The sequence below is a fragment of the Plectropomus leopardus genome, chromosome 19, assembly GCF_026936395.1.
Source record: "Plectropomus leopardus strain MGB_pleo_1.0 chromosome 19, ASM2693639v1, whole genome shotgun sequence".
Lineage (NCBI taxonomy): Eukaryota > Metazoa > Chordata > Actinopteri > Perciformes > Serranidae > Plectropomus > Plectropomus leopardus.
Window position 1 is genome coordinate 2,973,786 of NC_142194.1, and position 16,564 is coordinate 2,990,349.

Consider the following 16,564-nt stretch of genomic DNA (forward strand, 5'->3'; position numbering starts at 1 on the left):
GACAAAGACGGTTTTTGCACTAACTCAATAAATTTGTGTCTTTTTGCTTAAAATGTGAGTCATTTCCCTCCGTCTTTGGCTCACGGTGTCTCTGACTAACAGCGGACAGCAACCTGAGACATAATTAGGCTCCCAGCTGATGTTGTTGAGTCTTGTGTTGCACCACCAGAGGAAAGTGCACCTCTAACTGCAGTTTTCAGGCTGACAGTAGATCATTTATTAACTAGTTAGCTGACAGGAGCACATTGAACAATTAAAAAAATGCCTGCAGTTTTCCACATTACTCAGTTTAGATGCTAATTAGTGTCCTTAGTTTTCCACTGCCAACAGGACGCTGTCTGCTCCCAGAAAACGTTAGTTTACATTTTGCTCTCAGTGTGTCGGCACTGAATCAGACAACCAGTCAGAGACTCGGAGGCGAAATGAGCATTCCTGATTAATCTGCAAAGACATTTTAGAAAATATTGCAATGCATTTAGCTTCTTGTGGACAAGTTCTTGCAGGTGAATTTTCTCTGTTGCCGTCATTTGAAATCTTTTATTTATTCTTATTTTATTTATTCTCTGTAAATGTTATTTTTTTATTGTTTTTATTTATTTTATTGATGATCAAACTTAATGTTATTCTATTCCTTTATTGCACTGACCTTCTTGGCTATTTTTTTAAATAATTGTATTTATTACTAATCTGCTTAACCCTAGCAAAGCGGTCTGATTTCTTTTCAAAACACGGGGAAAAAGGCAATGACCAACTTTGAAAGAAATGGCTTTCAAATGGCAAGAAATTGGTAAATGGTAACAAAGAAAATACATAAAAAATGTTTTAAAAAGAGGGAGAAATGTTGGAAAATGTCTTAAAAACTAGGGAAAAATGTCCTGAGAAATATATGCATAATCAGAATAATTATATATTTAGTAGCTTTGTTACAGGGATAAAAAAAAAACAACAACAACAACATTTTTTGTCTGCAGTTTTTTGGGGTTCATTTTTTTTGTGCTTATGATCAGGTCATTTTCTTGTTACTTTTTACTAATTTCTAGCTGTTTTTTGGGCTACGTGTTTATTTGCTCATTGCCTTTTTCACGTTTTTTAAAAGTTGTGTTACACCGAAGACATTTTTAAAAAAAAAATTTGGCTCTTTTTTTGCTTATTTTCAGTTCATTTCTTTGTATTTATTTTACTAATTTCTTGCTATTTTTTTGTTGTTAAGTTGCACTTCACCTATTCCCTATATTTTTCTAGGTTATGTTACAGGGATAAAGAAACATGCATTTCTTTATTTTTATTTTTTTGTATTTTTTGGGGTAATTTTCTCGTTCTCTTAAATCTTTGCTATAGTGCTTCAGGTTTACATTTTCCATTAGACAGATTTGCCGTTTCACTCTGTTTTTTTCTTCTTCTGTGTTTTCAGAACACGATGAATCTCCCTCCAGACAAGGTGAAGATCCTCAGTCAGTACGACAACGAGAAGAAGTGGGACCTGATCTGTGACCAGGTGAGTCTTCGCTCTGGATTTACAGCCGCGTCCATCAGCGGGATCTTCACTCTGCTTCCTTTAGAAAATCAGCCAATTAACGGCACGTGTTTTATGGACTCGCAGAATAAACAGTGGAGGCCGATCAATACAGCGACCGGTGCAGAGTGAATACCAAACATCACAAACACAAACACATAAGGAGGCACATTAATATTGCATGTCGCCGTAGTAACCGCATGGAGGGCTGTAACAACCTGTCACCAAAGTTTGATCCCCGTGAACTTTTGCTGACTCGTTTCAATAAAGGGTTAAAGGTGCCTGAGCTGAATCAAAGTGCTGCATCACTGTACAATAACGTCTTTTTAAGATCAGCTCTATTTGCATAAGAGACGCTGTGTAATCAAACTGCCTGTGAGCCCCCTCTGCTCTCACTGCAGCACTGCAATCAAATATAATTACTGTGTGTGTGTGTGTGTGTGTGTGTGTGTGTGTGTGTGTGTGTCTTTCTCTGCATCTTCAGGAGCGGTTTCAAGTAAAAAATCCACCATCTGCTTATCTGGAGAAGCTGAAGAGTCATCTGGATCACGGAGGGGTCAGTCGGAAGGTAAAACCCACAAAGTTTCGACATTTTTTTTTTTTTTTTAATCATAAAAGCATTTTAAAAATGTGAAAAATGTAGTTGATAAAATTCTTTACGTTTTTGGTTTTTGTGGTGGAGAATGAAAACATTTTGACTGTACACTGAATTATTTGTCAGATCTGTTCTGGCATTTAATGTTTACATGAATATTTGGGAGAGATTAAGGCTATCTGTGTATTTTTAAAACAGGGTTTTTATGCTCCTTTATTCTCAAAAAAACACAAAAGCACTGTTATAGCATGTTAAACTCTTTATCAGTACGTCAAACGGCCCTGGCATCTTTTACATATTGTGAATAAATGAGCGTTTGCTGACCGTCCTGTGTGTTTTCTGCCAGTTTAAGAGACGCGTCCAGGAGTCCACTCAGATCCTGAGAGAGTTGGAGATTTCCCTGAGGACCAATTACATCGGGTGAGTCTCGCTGCAGCCGCCAAAGACTTCAGACCTCAAAGGACAGAAGCTGATTATATCACACAAGTTAAAGTCAGGCCATGAAAGTTGGACAAAAGCTTAAAATACAACAGTTTTTATTGTTCTCGACTCTGACAGAGCTTTTAAATGAATAAAGATAATTATGTATTTAATGTAAATTACTGCATCAAGTTAATTTAAAAGGATTTAATTAATTTTTTCACAAGTTTTATTATTATTTACAAATGCAATTAAAAATCTGACAGCACAACAATAGTTCGCAAATACTGCAACAAGCAAACTCTCAAAAAGTCAGCAAGAAAAAAATTCAAACAGAAGAAGCAAACAACTGACGCATAAATAACAACAACAGCACCTACAAAAACCAACCAAAAACAAACAGATAGATACAAATTTAAATTAAATATTATCAAAGTAAAGCGTTTAAATTAAGCGTTAAAATATTCCTTCTATTGTTTTTAAAGACAACAAATTTGAAAGCATTTAAGAAGCTTCTTAGACACTTTAATTTTGCTAGGGGGACTAGCTTGTCCCCCAGGCGTCAGCTAAAGGGGATCCTTATAATGAACATAAACTTTGAAACTTTAGAAAAGAACAACCCGTGATTCTTATGTCCTCTAAAACTACAAAATAAAGCACAAACACGCATTTAACTGTTGAAGTGTTGTGATGTTCGTGTGGCTGAGTTGAAACCTGTCGTCTCCCTGCAGCTGGGCTCAGGAGTTCCTGAACGAGGAGAACCAGGGTTTAGATGTTCTGGTGGATTATCTGTCCTTTGCACACGGTGCCGTCACGTAAGTATCAGTTATGAACACCTGCGTTTGAAACAGTCAGGCCTTAAATGTGCACGTCTCATCTCCCGCACACAGTCACAGTATCAAAGTGTCTCACACAGGCGACGTTTGTATGAGCTAAACTCTGATTCTGACTCACAGACACGATGTGGACACTCTGGACAACGGCACGCTGCCCACGGACAAAAACAAAACTGTGGACAAATCAGTGGAAGATCTGAGCAGGAGTGCCAGCAACTCTCCGACTCACAGCGCCTCCAAGGCCAGCAAGGCCTTCACAGTCAGGTACGCACGGCCAGCGTGGGCTGATGGGAGCGAGGGCGTCACGAGAGGGCGAGGAGTCGATGTCCCGGCTGAGAGTGACGGCAGATAGATCTGTCCGTATCGATATATGTCATATTTACGATGGTCGTTCATTGTGCAACGGACCTTAAACTGACGACCACGGACCAGCTGTGAACCACTGTAACCACATACTGTAAACACACTGCTGCACACAAACACAGAATTATGTGCACACACGCACACACACACACACACACACGTATATAAACACAGAAATCCTTCATCTGCTGCACAGATTAAATTCAGCGCGCACAAACACAGTTTCTCACAAATCATTCCTCATCTCCCTCAACAGATGACACACACAGCTGTACATGTGATATCCAAATACTGTCGTACACACACACACACACACATGCAGAGAGAGAGAGTGTCCTGGCTTATTTTACCCATACATAGATAAAAATACAAATTATTTTCAAGATATATTTATTTGTGCAAAAATAAAATTATTGAAGTAGTCTGAATTAAACTGAATTAATCAGAATTAAAATTTATTTTGGTCTTCAAGTTGGGAAAATAAATAAATAAATTAAAAAAAAAGTATACATATATGTGTGTGTGTACATATATACACACACACACATACAATTTATATATTTTTACCGGTAAAAAAAAAAAAAAGTAGATTGAATTGTACTGAATTAATCAGAATGAATAATTGTTTTGGAATTTTATTAGAAAATAAAATAAAATTAAAAAAATATATATTTATATGACATGGAAATAAGGTAATAATATTTTGAACATCTAAGATGAACATAGAGTAGATAAATAATTCTATTTTAAGTAAATTATTTAATTTATGGGTTCATAATAAAAAAAAGAGATTTTCTATTTGTTTGTTGGCACAATTTTTTCTTGATTTATTGTTGATGTTCCACGTCAGTTTATCCTCAGAATTTCACAGTTTTGATGTTTAAACCGTCAAAGGAAGAAATGCAGTTGTAGTTTTAACTTGACAGCTGACAGACGATAATTAAATTTAATGAGTTCTTACAGCCGTGTTGAAACACTGAGAACATGAACTCTGCAGGTTTATCGGGGAAAATTTCGCCTGCAGATGAAGTTGTAACACACACTCACATTCTTAGACATCTGATCTGAAGTAACTACATTCTTGTCATGGTCTGGTGGCTTGTGTGTGTGTGTGTGTGTGTGTGTGTGTGTGTGTGTGTGTTAATAACCTGTTTGAGTGTGAATGTGAGAAATGTGTGAGCAACAGTCGAACCTGTCATCAGACGGAGTGGGAGTTTCCCGTTTGTACTCATTTTTTCCTCGCCAATCTACGACTCCTCTGTGTACTTTGTTGTGTGCGTGATGTAATTTTGGGAAGTGATGATTGATGTATGTCGTACACATACAATCACATACGATCACCGCAGCCGTCACGTTGCTGCAGAAACTTTGACAGAAAGAGATCGTGTGTAAACACTCGGAGGTGGTTATTAAATAGGATATCATAAGTGCAGGTGTAGGGACAACAGCGCCGTAACTGCAGCGTCTCTCACCTGCAGATTCAACTCTCTCCAAAACAGGAAAGCCCTGAGGACGTCCCGTGTTGTGAGCCAGACGGACGACGTCCATCTCTGCATCATGTGTTTACGTGCCATCATGAACTATCAGGTATCTCAAACCTCTAGCTGTTTTTTTTTTTTGTTTTTTGTTGAATTTTGCCATGTTTGGCAAATATGTATGGAAGCCCATTTCTGCCAAGAAAATATAATAATAGATTTAAAAAAAAATACTAATATGACAAAAAGTCCAAATTTACACTCTTAAGTCAGAATAATGGGACACTGAGTCACAGTTTTTTGACTTTCAGAATGATTTTTATAAAAATCTAACTTTCAAAGTCAAAAATGAGTCATACAAACAAGCTAGTTACAAAAAAGTGCGAGTCAAAGTATGAGATACAGAACAATTCTGACTTTAAAACAATTAAATATATATATATATAATATAAATAAATAATGAAATAAATATTAAAACAATAAACTACAGTATTATTAATTTTATAAATATATAAATAGTATTAAAAAGTAAACAGTATTATAAAGTATTATTAATAATAATTTCAATGAAATATTAAGTAAAATAATAAAATGCAAAAATTATTTTCACCAAATATATTCAAGATTTGATATTTGGTTATATCATGTCTTATAATTTCCTTTATTTAAAATGACATTTTCTCCTCTTTTCCTGATGAACATTGACTTCATGAGGTATTAAACACCTGATGTGAAAAAATTATATTTTAAACAATATTAACAGTCAAATAACAAAAAGGAGATTATAAGAGATAACGTTTATTTTGAATGTGATTGCAGTCAGTCTTATAACTTTCTATACACACCAGTCTTGTTCTTCATTGTGTGTGTGTGTGTGTGTGTGTGTGTGTGTGTGTATATATGTGTGTGTGTGTGTGTGTGTGTCTGTGTGTGTATATGTGTGTGTGTGTCTGTGTGTGTCTCAGACTGGGTTCAACCTGGTGATGAAGCATCCCTGCTGTGTCAACGAGATCACGCTCAGCCTCAACAACAGAAACCCGAGGTGAACTAAACTTAAATATTTTTATCAATGTGTTTCCTTTCAGCTGACTTTGATGTTATAACTTTAACTTGATGTAACTTCGACTTTATCAAAAAACAGAATATACTGAGGAGAGTTGGACTGAAAAGACCGTCATGATACATCTAAAATAAATATATATACATTTTGCCTTTTAGGACCAAAGCGCTGGTGCTGGAGCTGCTGGCGGCCGTGTGTTTGGTGAGAGGAGGCCATGACATCATCCTCTCCGCCTTCGACAACTTTGAAGAGGTATTTAAATTTCTCCTCCGACACGATGATCTGAGACATCACAGATATCACAGGAATGTTTAGGAGGCGATCACACGGAGACGATTCGCTAGAAAAACGTCGCCAGTGAAACCATTACCTCCGTTTCTGCTGCGCGACGCATTTGTTGGCTATTTTTGTGCACATAAAAGTTAAAATATTTCCAACTTCTCTGTTTAAGGCACACAGTCACAACAACGATGCTTCTTGGTGTGATGGCCCTTTACACCTTTAAGACGAGATGCTGAGGGTCATTGTTTTGTCTCACACTATCAAGGAATTGTATCAGGCATCATTTATGTCTGATATGTCGAGGTTGCAATTGTACACAAAATAGATAGAAAGATGTACTTTTATTACAGCAGCAGCTTGTAAAGGTCCTGCACTGGAGCTGTAAAAACACAGTAGAGGTAGTGATGTGTATGAGTATATATGTGTGTGTTTTTGTGTATGTACATGTATATGTTTCTGTTGCAAATTGGCTTTGTTTTATTCAAAAACATGGGAGGAAGGTGATGAGCAACAAAAAATGACTCAGAGCTTAGTAAGAAATCTGTGAAAAGTACAAGAAAATTAACTGAAAATTTGGCACAAAAAAAATCCAAACTAACAGACAGAGAACAAGAGAGTAAAACCAAAAAATACAAAGCAAGAAGTGACCTGGAAACAAATGCTTAAAAATTCTGACAACTCTGTTAATATATACGTATATATATAACGATAATTATGAATATAGTTCACTGGACTTTTTTTTGTCTTTTTTACTATCTATGACTCAGAGCTTCACTAGAAATCTGTGAAAAGTACAAATTTAAATTTGCTCAAAACGAAAATCAAACAAACAGAAAAAAAAACCAAAACAGGAGAGTAAAACAAAAAAATATACAAAACAAAAAAATGACAATGAAAAAATTAAAAATTCCAATAATTTTGTAAGATACTTTGTATATATATGTAGTATATACAGTGTATGCACTTTATAGTTAAATTGCTCGGTGTGCACGGCCCTGCAGAGAGAGACCAGCAGCGATGAGTCAGCCCACATCATTTAAACTGGTCTGAAGCTTAACATAGAAGTGGTGTTGGTGTCACAGCAGCCTCATGCCAGCAGCCCTTTAATGCTCTGAAAAGCAGGTTAAGGGGATCCCCAGACCCACCTGCCCCCCGTCAGCTGCTCGGCCCAGTTGTCCCGCCGGCGCACGAAACCGAGTGAAGAGGCGTAAATATGTGAAGCACTTGCGGAGGTGCCTCTGACCTCTCCTTGGCCCTCTCGCTTCTTCACCCGAGAAAGCAGCAACTGTCGGCCCCCTGCGGCTTCAACAGCGCCGACAGAAAGGAGCGTAAACCTGAACTAGGAGGCTCTATTATTAGTGAAACCTGCCCTGCGACGCTGTACTCAGCGAGAATTTGACGTCTGCTGCCGGACACAGAGGCGATAACCAGAGCTGCCGGCACCAGCTGCCTCTTTAATGTCAGAGACAGTTTAATCAGACTGAACCGTCTTCTCGAAGACAGTTTGACTTCAGTCGTTGCTGCTTGAATTTAAGTGTCCGGGGGGAAAAACACAAGACAGAAACAGAAAGAAATTGATTTAATTTGCTGGACTGAATATAAACTTTACTTCTGGCTTTAAATTGAACTTTATCCATTTATTTATTGAATATTTATTCATACATTTTAGTCTGTTTTACTACATAGTGTATATAAGGAATATAAGGATATAAGAATATAAGGAAAAAAAATTTTAGGAGGAAAATAAGGCTAATTTTTTTAAGTGTTTCTTTTTGTAATACTCATTTTGACCACAAGAGGCTGACGCGCACCACCAGGGGACTTTTCATTTCTCTCTGCAAAAAAAAAGATGCAGGGCGTGTCCTACTGTAGAAGCGAAACCATGGCAACACGGGCCAAATCAAAGCTATTTATGCTTATTATTATCGGTTCTATTTATCGGCCAAAATCGTATTCGAAATAAGTCCCACTATCAGGTCGATAATTATCATGCATCTCTAACTATTATCATTATAATTAATTATAATAATAATAATTGGGGATGATCTTATTTTATTTTAATCTTTTTATCTGACGTAATCATTTTCCATGTTAAAAAAAAAAAGTTTTTTATTTTACAGTTTGTGTTCATGGTGTTAAAGCAGCATGTTACGCAGTGACACAGAGTGGCTCAATAATGTGTTTGAACGACAGTCGAGCTCTTTGGCACAAAGGAAGAAGATACTTCAGGCTTTAAAACACACATAATACCTGTCATCGTACATACATACATACATTAAATATTGTTTTTGGTCTTTTAATGGGATTTGTTGAGAGTAAGAGAAACACAGAATATCAGCGGACTTATCCTTTAAGAAAGAAAAAAAAGAAGCAAAATAATTTTTTTATTTATAAAGCACCTTTCACAGACACCAAAGTGCTTCACAAACAAAATAAAATGAAATAAAGTAAAATAAAACAAAAAAATAGGTGAGGAGTCCTCACCTCACCTGGCTGATAAGTGCGGCATCAGTTTCCTCAGCTGTGACTTGAGTATCACAGCGAGTGTCGCTTGTTTTGGTGCAGCAGCAACGCCGACGTGTGTGTGGGCGAGAGAGAGAGGGAGATGGAGGGAGCGGTAGATTGGTTGTAGAGTCGAGGCGGCGGGCGGGCGGGCGGGCGCAGAGCCAGCAGCTGGCTCATGTGTCCCTCAGTAGCAGAACGTGGGCATTGTTTTGGGTTGTGCAGGCTGTCAGGTTGGCGTGCTGCATTATTTAGAGGACATGAGTGGGCAAAAAGGGGGAGGCAGAGGAAAAGACCACAAACACGCAGAGACAGGGGACCTGCTCAGCTGTTAGTGCAGAAAAAATGATAATTTAACCACATTTTTCTCTATTTTTCTCCCTAAAAAAACTTGCACTGAAGCCCTGTTTATGTGACGGTTTGTTTGCAGAACGAAGACTGTGTGTAACGGCAATTATCCCCCACGATGCAAAGGCAGTGCTGGTTTTATTATCGCTGTTATTTCTGTTTGTCCCTGAACTGAGCTCAACCTGAAACTGCATTCACAACCACAAAAACAAAAACTTAACGATCCTCCGCTGTGAATATACTGCACTGTTTAATTAGATCATAAAATACTGATTTACACACTGCAGAGTCTGTGTGCAGAGGAACACAGAGATGGATAGAAAATGTCTATTGAACAATATTCATAATTATTATATCATAATATTTTTCAGGATTATTTTGCAGAATTATTATATTGTTAAAGCATTTTTTCCAGGTCATTACTTGCTTTGTATTTTTCTGGTTTTACTCTCTTTTTTTCTGTCTTTTTTGATTTTTTTTGTGTGTGCAGATTTTCAGTTAATTTTCTTGTACTTCTCACAGATTTCTCATTAACCGTTGAGTCATTTCTCCTTTTGTTGTTCATTTGTTATTATTTTTCCTGTGTTTTTGAACAAAATAAAGCCAGTTTAGATGGATTGATATTCAGATGCATTAATGTATCCTTGTTGTAGATATATATTTGTGTGTGAGCACACTGCCCCCCTGTGTGTGCACATGGAGAAGACATTACACTAGTTTATCTGACACACAATCTATAATTTTTTGTGTGTAATTTCACTTTCTGCTGCGATCTGATGTGAATTCTCTCTCCTCTCGATGTGTTTCAGGTGTGCGGAGAGAAGAGCAGATTTGAGAAGCTGATGGAGTATTTCCGCCACGAGGAGAGCAACATCGACTTCATGGTAGATCTGAAAAACAATAAGAGCCTCTCAGTTATACGGGATTTTATGTGCAGTTAAACTTTATATACCGAGAGGAGTTTCATAAAATGATACTGGTGCTGGTACCACCAGTGAAATCGTTCTGTAACTAAAGGGAAAATCCGCCAATTTTACACATCAGAGTGTCTTTAAGTTAATTATGAAAAAAAGTAAAGTAAGGCCTTTTGTACAGGCATTTAAATCTCTGAAACCTGAGAAAATTTTGTGAGATTTGTGAGAAGAAAATGCCTTGAAAATAAATTTGGTGGGATTATTAGATATGATCAGAAAACAGGGAAAATGTGCCAAAAAGTATTTATAATTCTCACAATTTTATATTAAAAACTATGTTACAAGAATTATTATTATTATTATTATTATTATTATTATTATTATCATTATTATTATTATTATTATTGTTAAGCTCTTTCTAGTCATTTTCTTTTTTGTTTTATTCCTTTTTCGTGTTGTTTCTTATTTTCAGCTGAAAAAATGTCACTTTTGAATTATTTAATTATATATATTATTATAATAAATGTTATTATTATTATTATTATTATTATTATTATTATTATTATTATTATTATTATTATTATTCATTTCCTAACAAAATAAAATATAAGCAAGAAAAAGGAATGCTCATTGGACATATCCAGTAAACAAACATAAGTATTTCATGTCTGAAAAGGAGTAGGGGGCATAAATAGTTATCAAATCCTGCCCCCATTTAAAAAAAAAAAAAAAAGGTAATTTTAAACATGAATATTCCTAATTTCCTCCCCGGTACTAACCATACACACCCCGATCAAATCAATGGGATCAACAGATTACATCAGATTCTGCACCTACGTTTGATTCCTGTCTGGATATAATTTGTGCTGTTGTTAAAAATACAGTATAAACATTTCAATTTTGCCTTTCTGTAAAATAAAAACATAAAGCAAAAGAAAAATAGGAATAATCAGTTTGTATAAATGAAACCTCGCAGACAGAGCCATTAGCAAAATGGCAGAATTCCTGCAGCATTAATTACACAGATTGTGTGCAATTATGTGAAATGAGCAGAGTCTAAACTGAGGAGTTTTTAATGTTGATGCATTTAATGTAGTAAGAATAGGGGGAAACAATTCGTCAAAAATGAGGAAAACAATTTCAAGCTATTTTTTGATCTCTCGGTGCAAACAGTTTATATCATTGAACTCTTTGAAACCTGGAGTACAGGTATTCACAAATATTTTCACAAGAAGAAGGACAATGAGCAGCTTCACAAGATATTGTCCAATAAAATAAAGATTGGAAAAAGAGAAATATTTCTATAAGTTTCTAGTAATAGATTTAGAAAGCTACATTTATAAAGTTAGAGGAAGATGTCAAGGGAAGAAAAGGAATAAGGGTCATCGCCTTCTTCCTATGTTTTTGAAAGAAATCAAGTCAATTTGGGTTTCAAAGGGTTAAACGCAGTATAAACTAACAGCCACATAGATGTTGTTAAGGTGACATGGATGTGCTGCAACCTATAACTTACTTAACCTATAACTATATTTTACTTCTATATTCAATCATTTTGTTGATTAGTTTGAATGATTTCTTTGCAAAAATATGTAGAAAAAAATGGGGAAAATTATTATAGGATACTATATTCATAATTAATTAAATTATATATTTAGGTTTATGTTGCAGAAAAAATAAAACTTTTTAAAAAAGAAATTTCATCACTTTTTTGCTTACTATTTTCTTTTTCTTTTTTGTTTGTTTTGTCTATTTTTTTTCGTATTTATTTCTTGTTTTTCTGCCATGTCGTGTTAAATTGCTCATTGCCTCCTCCGTATGTTTTTGAAAGAAATCAAATCAATTTGCCCAGGTTTCAGAGGGTTAATAATCACAGCTGGAGTCATAGTAAAGACCTCTCTTTGCAGATGAGGTTTCTGTCTGAGTTGCAGCTTCTGTCTGTAAAAATATAAATGAGGTATTTTCTGTGTGTGTCCACCAGGTGGCCTGTATGCAGTTCATCAACATCGTGGTTCACTCAGTGGAGAACATGAACTTCAGGGTCCACCTGCAGTATGAGTTCACCCGTCACGGCCTGGACGACTACCTTGAGGCAAGTTTGACCTCTGACCCCCCCCTTAAAATTCTCTTTAAATACAAACCTTATTATCCTGATAGACTCAGCACACACAGAAGAATCTGTTGTTCATTTTGCACATTTGTATTATGTTTGTTAGTTACAACATGGTGATACATTTCTTTAAATGATCTATGAAATGTCAATTGTGTGTGCGTGTGTGTGTGCGTGTGTGTGTGTGTGTGTGTGTGTGTGTGTGTGTGTGTGTGTGTGTGTGTGTGTGTGCGTGCGTGCGTGTGCAGAGGTTGAAGTTCACGGAGAGCGACAGGCTTCTGGTACAGATTCAGGCCTACCTGGACAACGTGTTTGATGTGGGAGCTCTGCTGGAGGACGCAGAGACCAAAAACGCTCTGCTGGAGCACATGGAGGAGCTGCAGGAGCACAACACACAGGTAGAAACACACGCACACACACACACACACACACATTCATTTATTGGATAATTTAACATAAGGACAGTGTGTAATATGTGTATTGCACCAGATACAGCACAGAGCTAGTTTTCATTTGTTGTCTCTTTGGTGTGAAATATACTATTAACACTTTTTTTTTTTTAATGTAAAAAAAATTATAAAAAGTAAGTGTAGGCACATCCATGTCAAGTGACCAACCTCACTCTCTTTTGTTGCTGTAAGTTTATTCTGCGTTTAACCCTTTAAAACCTGAGCAAATGGCTTGATTTCTTTCAAAAACAAGGGAAGAAGGCGATGAGCAACGACAGAAGAAATTACCCCAAAAATAAAAAAAAAAACTAGTAAAAATCTTCTGCACTGGAATAACTGTCAATTTTTGTCTCCCTTTTTTCCTGATGATCTGTATAAGTTTCAAAATAAATTCCTATCACCCTCGGATCGTCTTGTTTTTGCGTCAGAGGAACAACACGTCACTCTGCAGTCTTGAAAAGCTTTTTTTGGTGGAACAATTGGTTGATGGCTAATCAAGAGGTGTTAGTGACAGCACAAATGAGTAAAAGTCAGGAAACCCAGAAAAGGCAAATAAACAAAAGCAGTCTGATTCAATCTGCCCTAATCCCTTTAACTCCTCAGAGTTGCTCCTCCTGCAGGAGAACCGTCACCTCACATCTGCTCAGCAGCAGTTTGTCTCGGAGCAGAGCAGACGCCACTCAGAGCAGCAGCAACAATATCAGAGAAAACAGATTATTAAACTATTAGGTGAAACATTTTCCTCTACGAGCACGTTTGTCCTCGCTGTATTCAGTGTTTGTGATCACGATGTGTGACAGCTGAGCTCCAGGCTGCAGGAGAGTGAGAGGGAGGCCATGGAGAAAATGTCCGAAATGGAGAAGAAGCTCATTCAGACCACGAAGGAAGTGGAGCTCCTAAAGGTAGAGTGCAACCTTCTTTTGTTTGCATTTTATTTTTATTAAAGAAAAGTGCAGCTTGGATTGTACTTTTCTGTTTCACTCATTCATGAAGTCATGCAGCTGCTGCACTGTCAACATCACGGTCCTGCAAATATTTCAAAATAACATGCCATGTGTCAGAAACTGATGGGATTCTGTCCACAGAGACGTTGTCAGAGGACTTTGATTTTGAAACAGAAGCAGGAAAGTTTGAGTAAAACATATATTTGTATTTCCTCACCTCTGTGATACATTAAAACTGTAATAAAAAGAGGTATAGAGTCAGTATAATCATCAAAACACTATTTTCACTGTCGATTTCTGCTGACACCTGCGCACGGCGCACAGATAAAATCATTGAGCCAGCGTTTGTGTAGATGTGCTGCGGCTGCGGGGCGGCTGAGATGCGCCTGAGCAGCGCCGCTCTAACCTGTTAACGTGGTTGCCGGAAAAAAACAAAAACAAAAAAACAACAGGTTCTGCGATGTTTAAGCGCTGATCATGCAGGCAGCATATTGCAGGCGTAAATCTTGAGTGGCTCCGATCCATATAATAATAATAATAATAATAATAATAATAATAATAATAATAATAATAATAATAATAATAATAATAATAATAATAATAATAATGATGGTAAAAATAATCAGAAGAAGAAGAACTTTTTTTATGAAGCATCTTTAAAAACAGTTGTTTAAAGTGCTTCGACAGACAAAGCAAAGGCAGGAACTCAGCGAATAATAAAAATAAACATCAACAAACAGAGGAAAGTCTAAAACACTCAAACAAAAAGGCCAGAACAAACTGCGAATATGAAAGGTCAACAAGAATAAAGAAAATAAAGCAATAACGGTAAATAAAACAGGCAGATCATAAAAAAGGCAGGTAAAATAAAAATAAAGATTAAAAAGTTTTTGAATTATAAGAATAAATGCAATAAAAGACGATAAAAAATAATAAAAAATAATATAACAAGACGACGTCACATATAACAAAGTAAACTTTGGACCAGCAAAGATTTATATGTATATTGAATATGTATTATTTTAATTTTACACCAGTTTTGGCTCTGAATTGCATATTTCGATATCATGATGTGCATCCTGTGTAAAACTTTTTAAAAATTCTCATTTTATTAGTTGTTTACAGACGGGGGCTGCAGGGCGTCCTGCAGGCGCTGCGGGGGTGTCATTTTCTGGCCAGATTTCTAGGATTTGATTTTCACAGAACTTCTCCTGTCTCCTGTTTGTGTGTCCTGTTGTGTCCTGTAGGAGAGTCTCCGTGAGTCCTGCTCCCAGGTGACCCTCCTGCAGCAGCGAGAACGAGAGAGAGAGCTGGAACGGGAGATGGAGAGAGAGCGCGAGAGAGACAGAGATCGATGTACTCGGGCCCTGAGGGAGCTGGAGGTCAAAGTGCAGGCTCTGGTGGAGCAGGGGCTGGTCCGCATGGAGCGCACCTCCTCTGGACAGCTGGACGTTCAGGTGGTCCCCGTCATCCAGCACGAGACGCAGAAAGGTCAGAGCGCTTGATGTTGTCAGACCTCCAGACCAGAATAATGTCTGTTACAGAAGTAAAGAGAAACATCCACAGCAGAGACCTCAGACTCTAATGAGCTGCTGGTTCTCTCACAGGAGGACCAGTTTTCCCAATATGACTCCAGTAAATTCACTCTGAGGCTGAAGGAGTCACATTTAACCCACGACAAGCATTTAACTTCTCTTAAACCCGTCTGTCCTCCACATCGAGCTGAATTTTAGGTTCACAAAGAGACACTTTGGTGTCTTAAATCCTAGAAACATTTATGGGGCTGCTGTGGTTGGCCCCTGGCCCCTGGCCCCTGTCATTTTGCAAAACTGGCGCCCCAAGCAGAGCAGGTTGAGTGTCCCTCCTGTAATGACATCATAAATGATGTCATAAATGATGTCATCATAAATGACGTCATAAATGTCAGATTAGAGAGTTTGACGATAAAAAGTCTTTTTTTCTCTTTCAGCCAAAGAGGAAGCAGCTTCAGGTTCAGACCACGAGGACTCTGCCGGCCCCTCAGACCCTCAGCCTCAAGTCTCTGAGGTTCCTCTGCAGTCAGCCACAGCACAAGCTCCTCCTCCACCTCCTCCTCCTCCTCCTCTTCCACCTCCACCTCCAACTGGAACTCCTCCTCCTGCTCCTCCACCTCCACCAGCGGCTCCACCACCCCTGCTGCCTCCTGGAGGAGGTGCGACCCAGCCGTCAGGGGATGTGACCGATGGGAGCTCAGGTGAGTCCGCAGTCAGAGAGGAGCGGGCAGGAGTACCGAATGAATGAACGAATGACTTTAATTTTAACCAGAAAAAAAGACTAAAACATATTATAAACAAACAAAACAAAAGTCCGAAAAAGCAGTCAAGAAGTCAACCTTACAGTATATTTCCTGCCCCTTTCTCAATTTTTAACACACACATATATATATTAAGTTTACAAATTCCCAAATTAACTTCACTGCAAACTTGGCACTTAAAGGTGTCTTTGAATACTGCATATATATATTTTTTTATCTAATTTCTGAAACAATGTTGTTATTTAACCACCAATAAAAACAGAGTCAGAAATACTTAATTGATCATCAGGAGAAACTTTAGTTTCATTACCGTCACTCTGATGCTCAAAGAGCATTTTAGCCAGCAGAAATAAGTTCCAGCACCAGCATATTAAAATATAAAATAATAATACAGTAATAGTAAACAATTAGCAATTGTGTGTACATATTTCAGAATAAAAGCATGCATACTGTGCCGAGTATG

At 37.3% G+C, this 16,564-nt stretch overlaps 1 protein-coding gene across 5 annotated transcripts in view; it reads left to right on the forward strand.

Annotated features, from left to right (window-relative positions):
• fmnl1b (formin-like 1b) overlaps positions 1–16,564 on the forward strand; it is a 72,141-nt gene that overhangs the window by 11,354 nt on the left and 44,223 nt on the right. For 3 of the 5 annotated variants that reach the window (XR_015775021.1, XM_088070223.1, XM_088070222.1), the window contains exons 2-15: positions 1,412–1,495; positions 1,998–2,081; positions 2,455–2,528; positions 3,260–3,343; positions 3,485–3,628; positions 5,206–5,314; positions 6,168–6,244; positions 6,421–6,514; positions 10,204–10,278; positions 12,287–12,397; positions 12,664–12,813; positions 13,665–13,766; positions 15,056–15,299; positions 15,778–16,041. Coding sequence is in view for 3 of the 5 variants with exons in the window: in XM_088070223.1 (XP_087926349.1) it covers positions 1,412–1,495; positions 1,998–2,081; positions 2,455–2,528; positions 3,260–3,343; positions 3,485–3,628; positions 5,206–5,314; positions 6,168–6,244; positions 6,421–6,514; positions 10,204–10,278; positions 12,287–12,397; positions 12,664–12,813; positions 13,665–13,766; positions 15,056–15,299; positions 15,778–16,041 (1,696 nt within the window). In the remaining 2 variants the exon portion in view is untranslated. The remainder of the gene's footprint in view (positions 1–1,411; positions 1,496–1,997; positions 2,082–2,454; positions 2,529–3,259; positions 3,344–3,484; positions 3,629–5,205; positions 5,315–6,167; positions 6,245–6,420; positions 6,515–10,203; positions 10,279–12,286; positions 12,398–12,663; positions 12,814–13,664; positions 13,767–15,055; positions 15,300–15,777; positions 16,042–16,564) is intronic. The other 2 variants (XR_015775022.1, XM_088070224.1) reach the window with 1 other exon arrangement.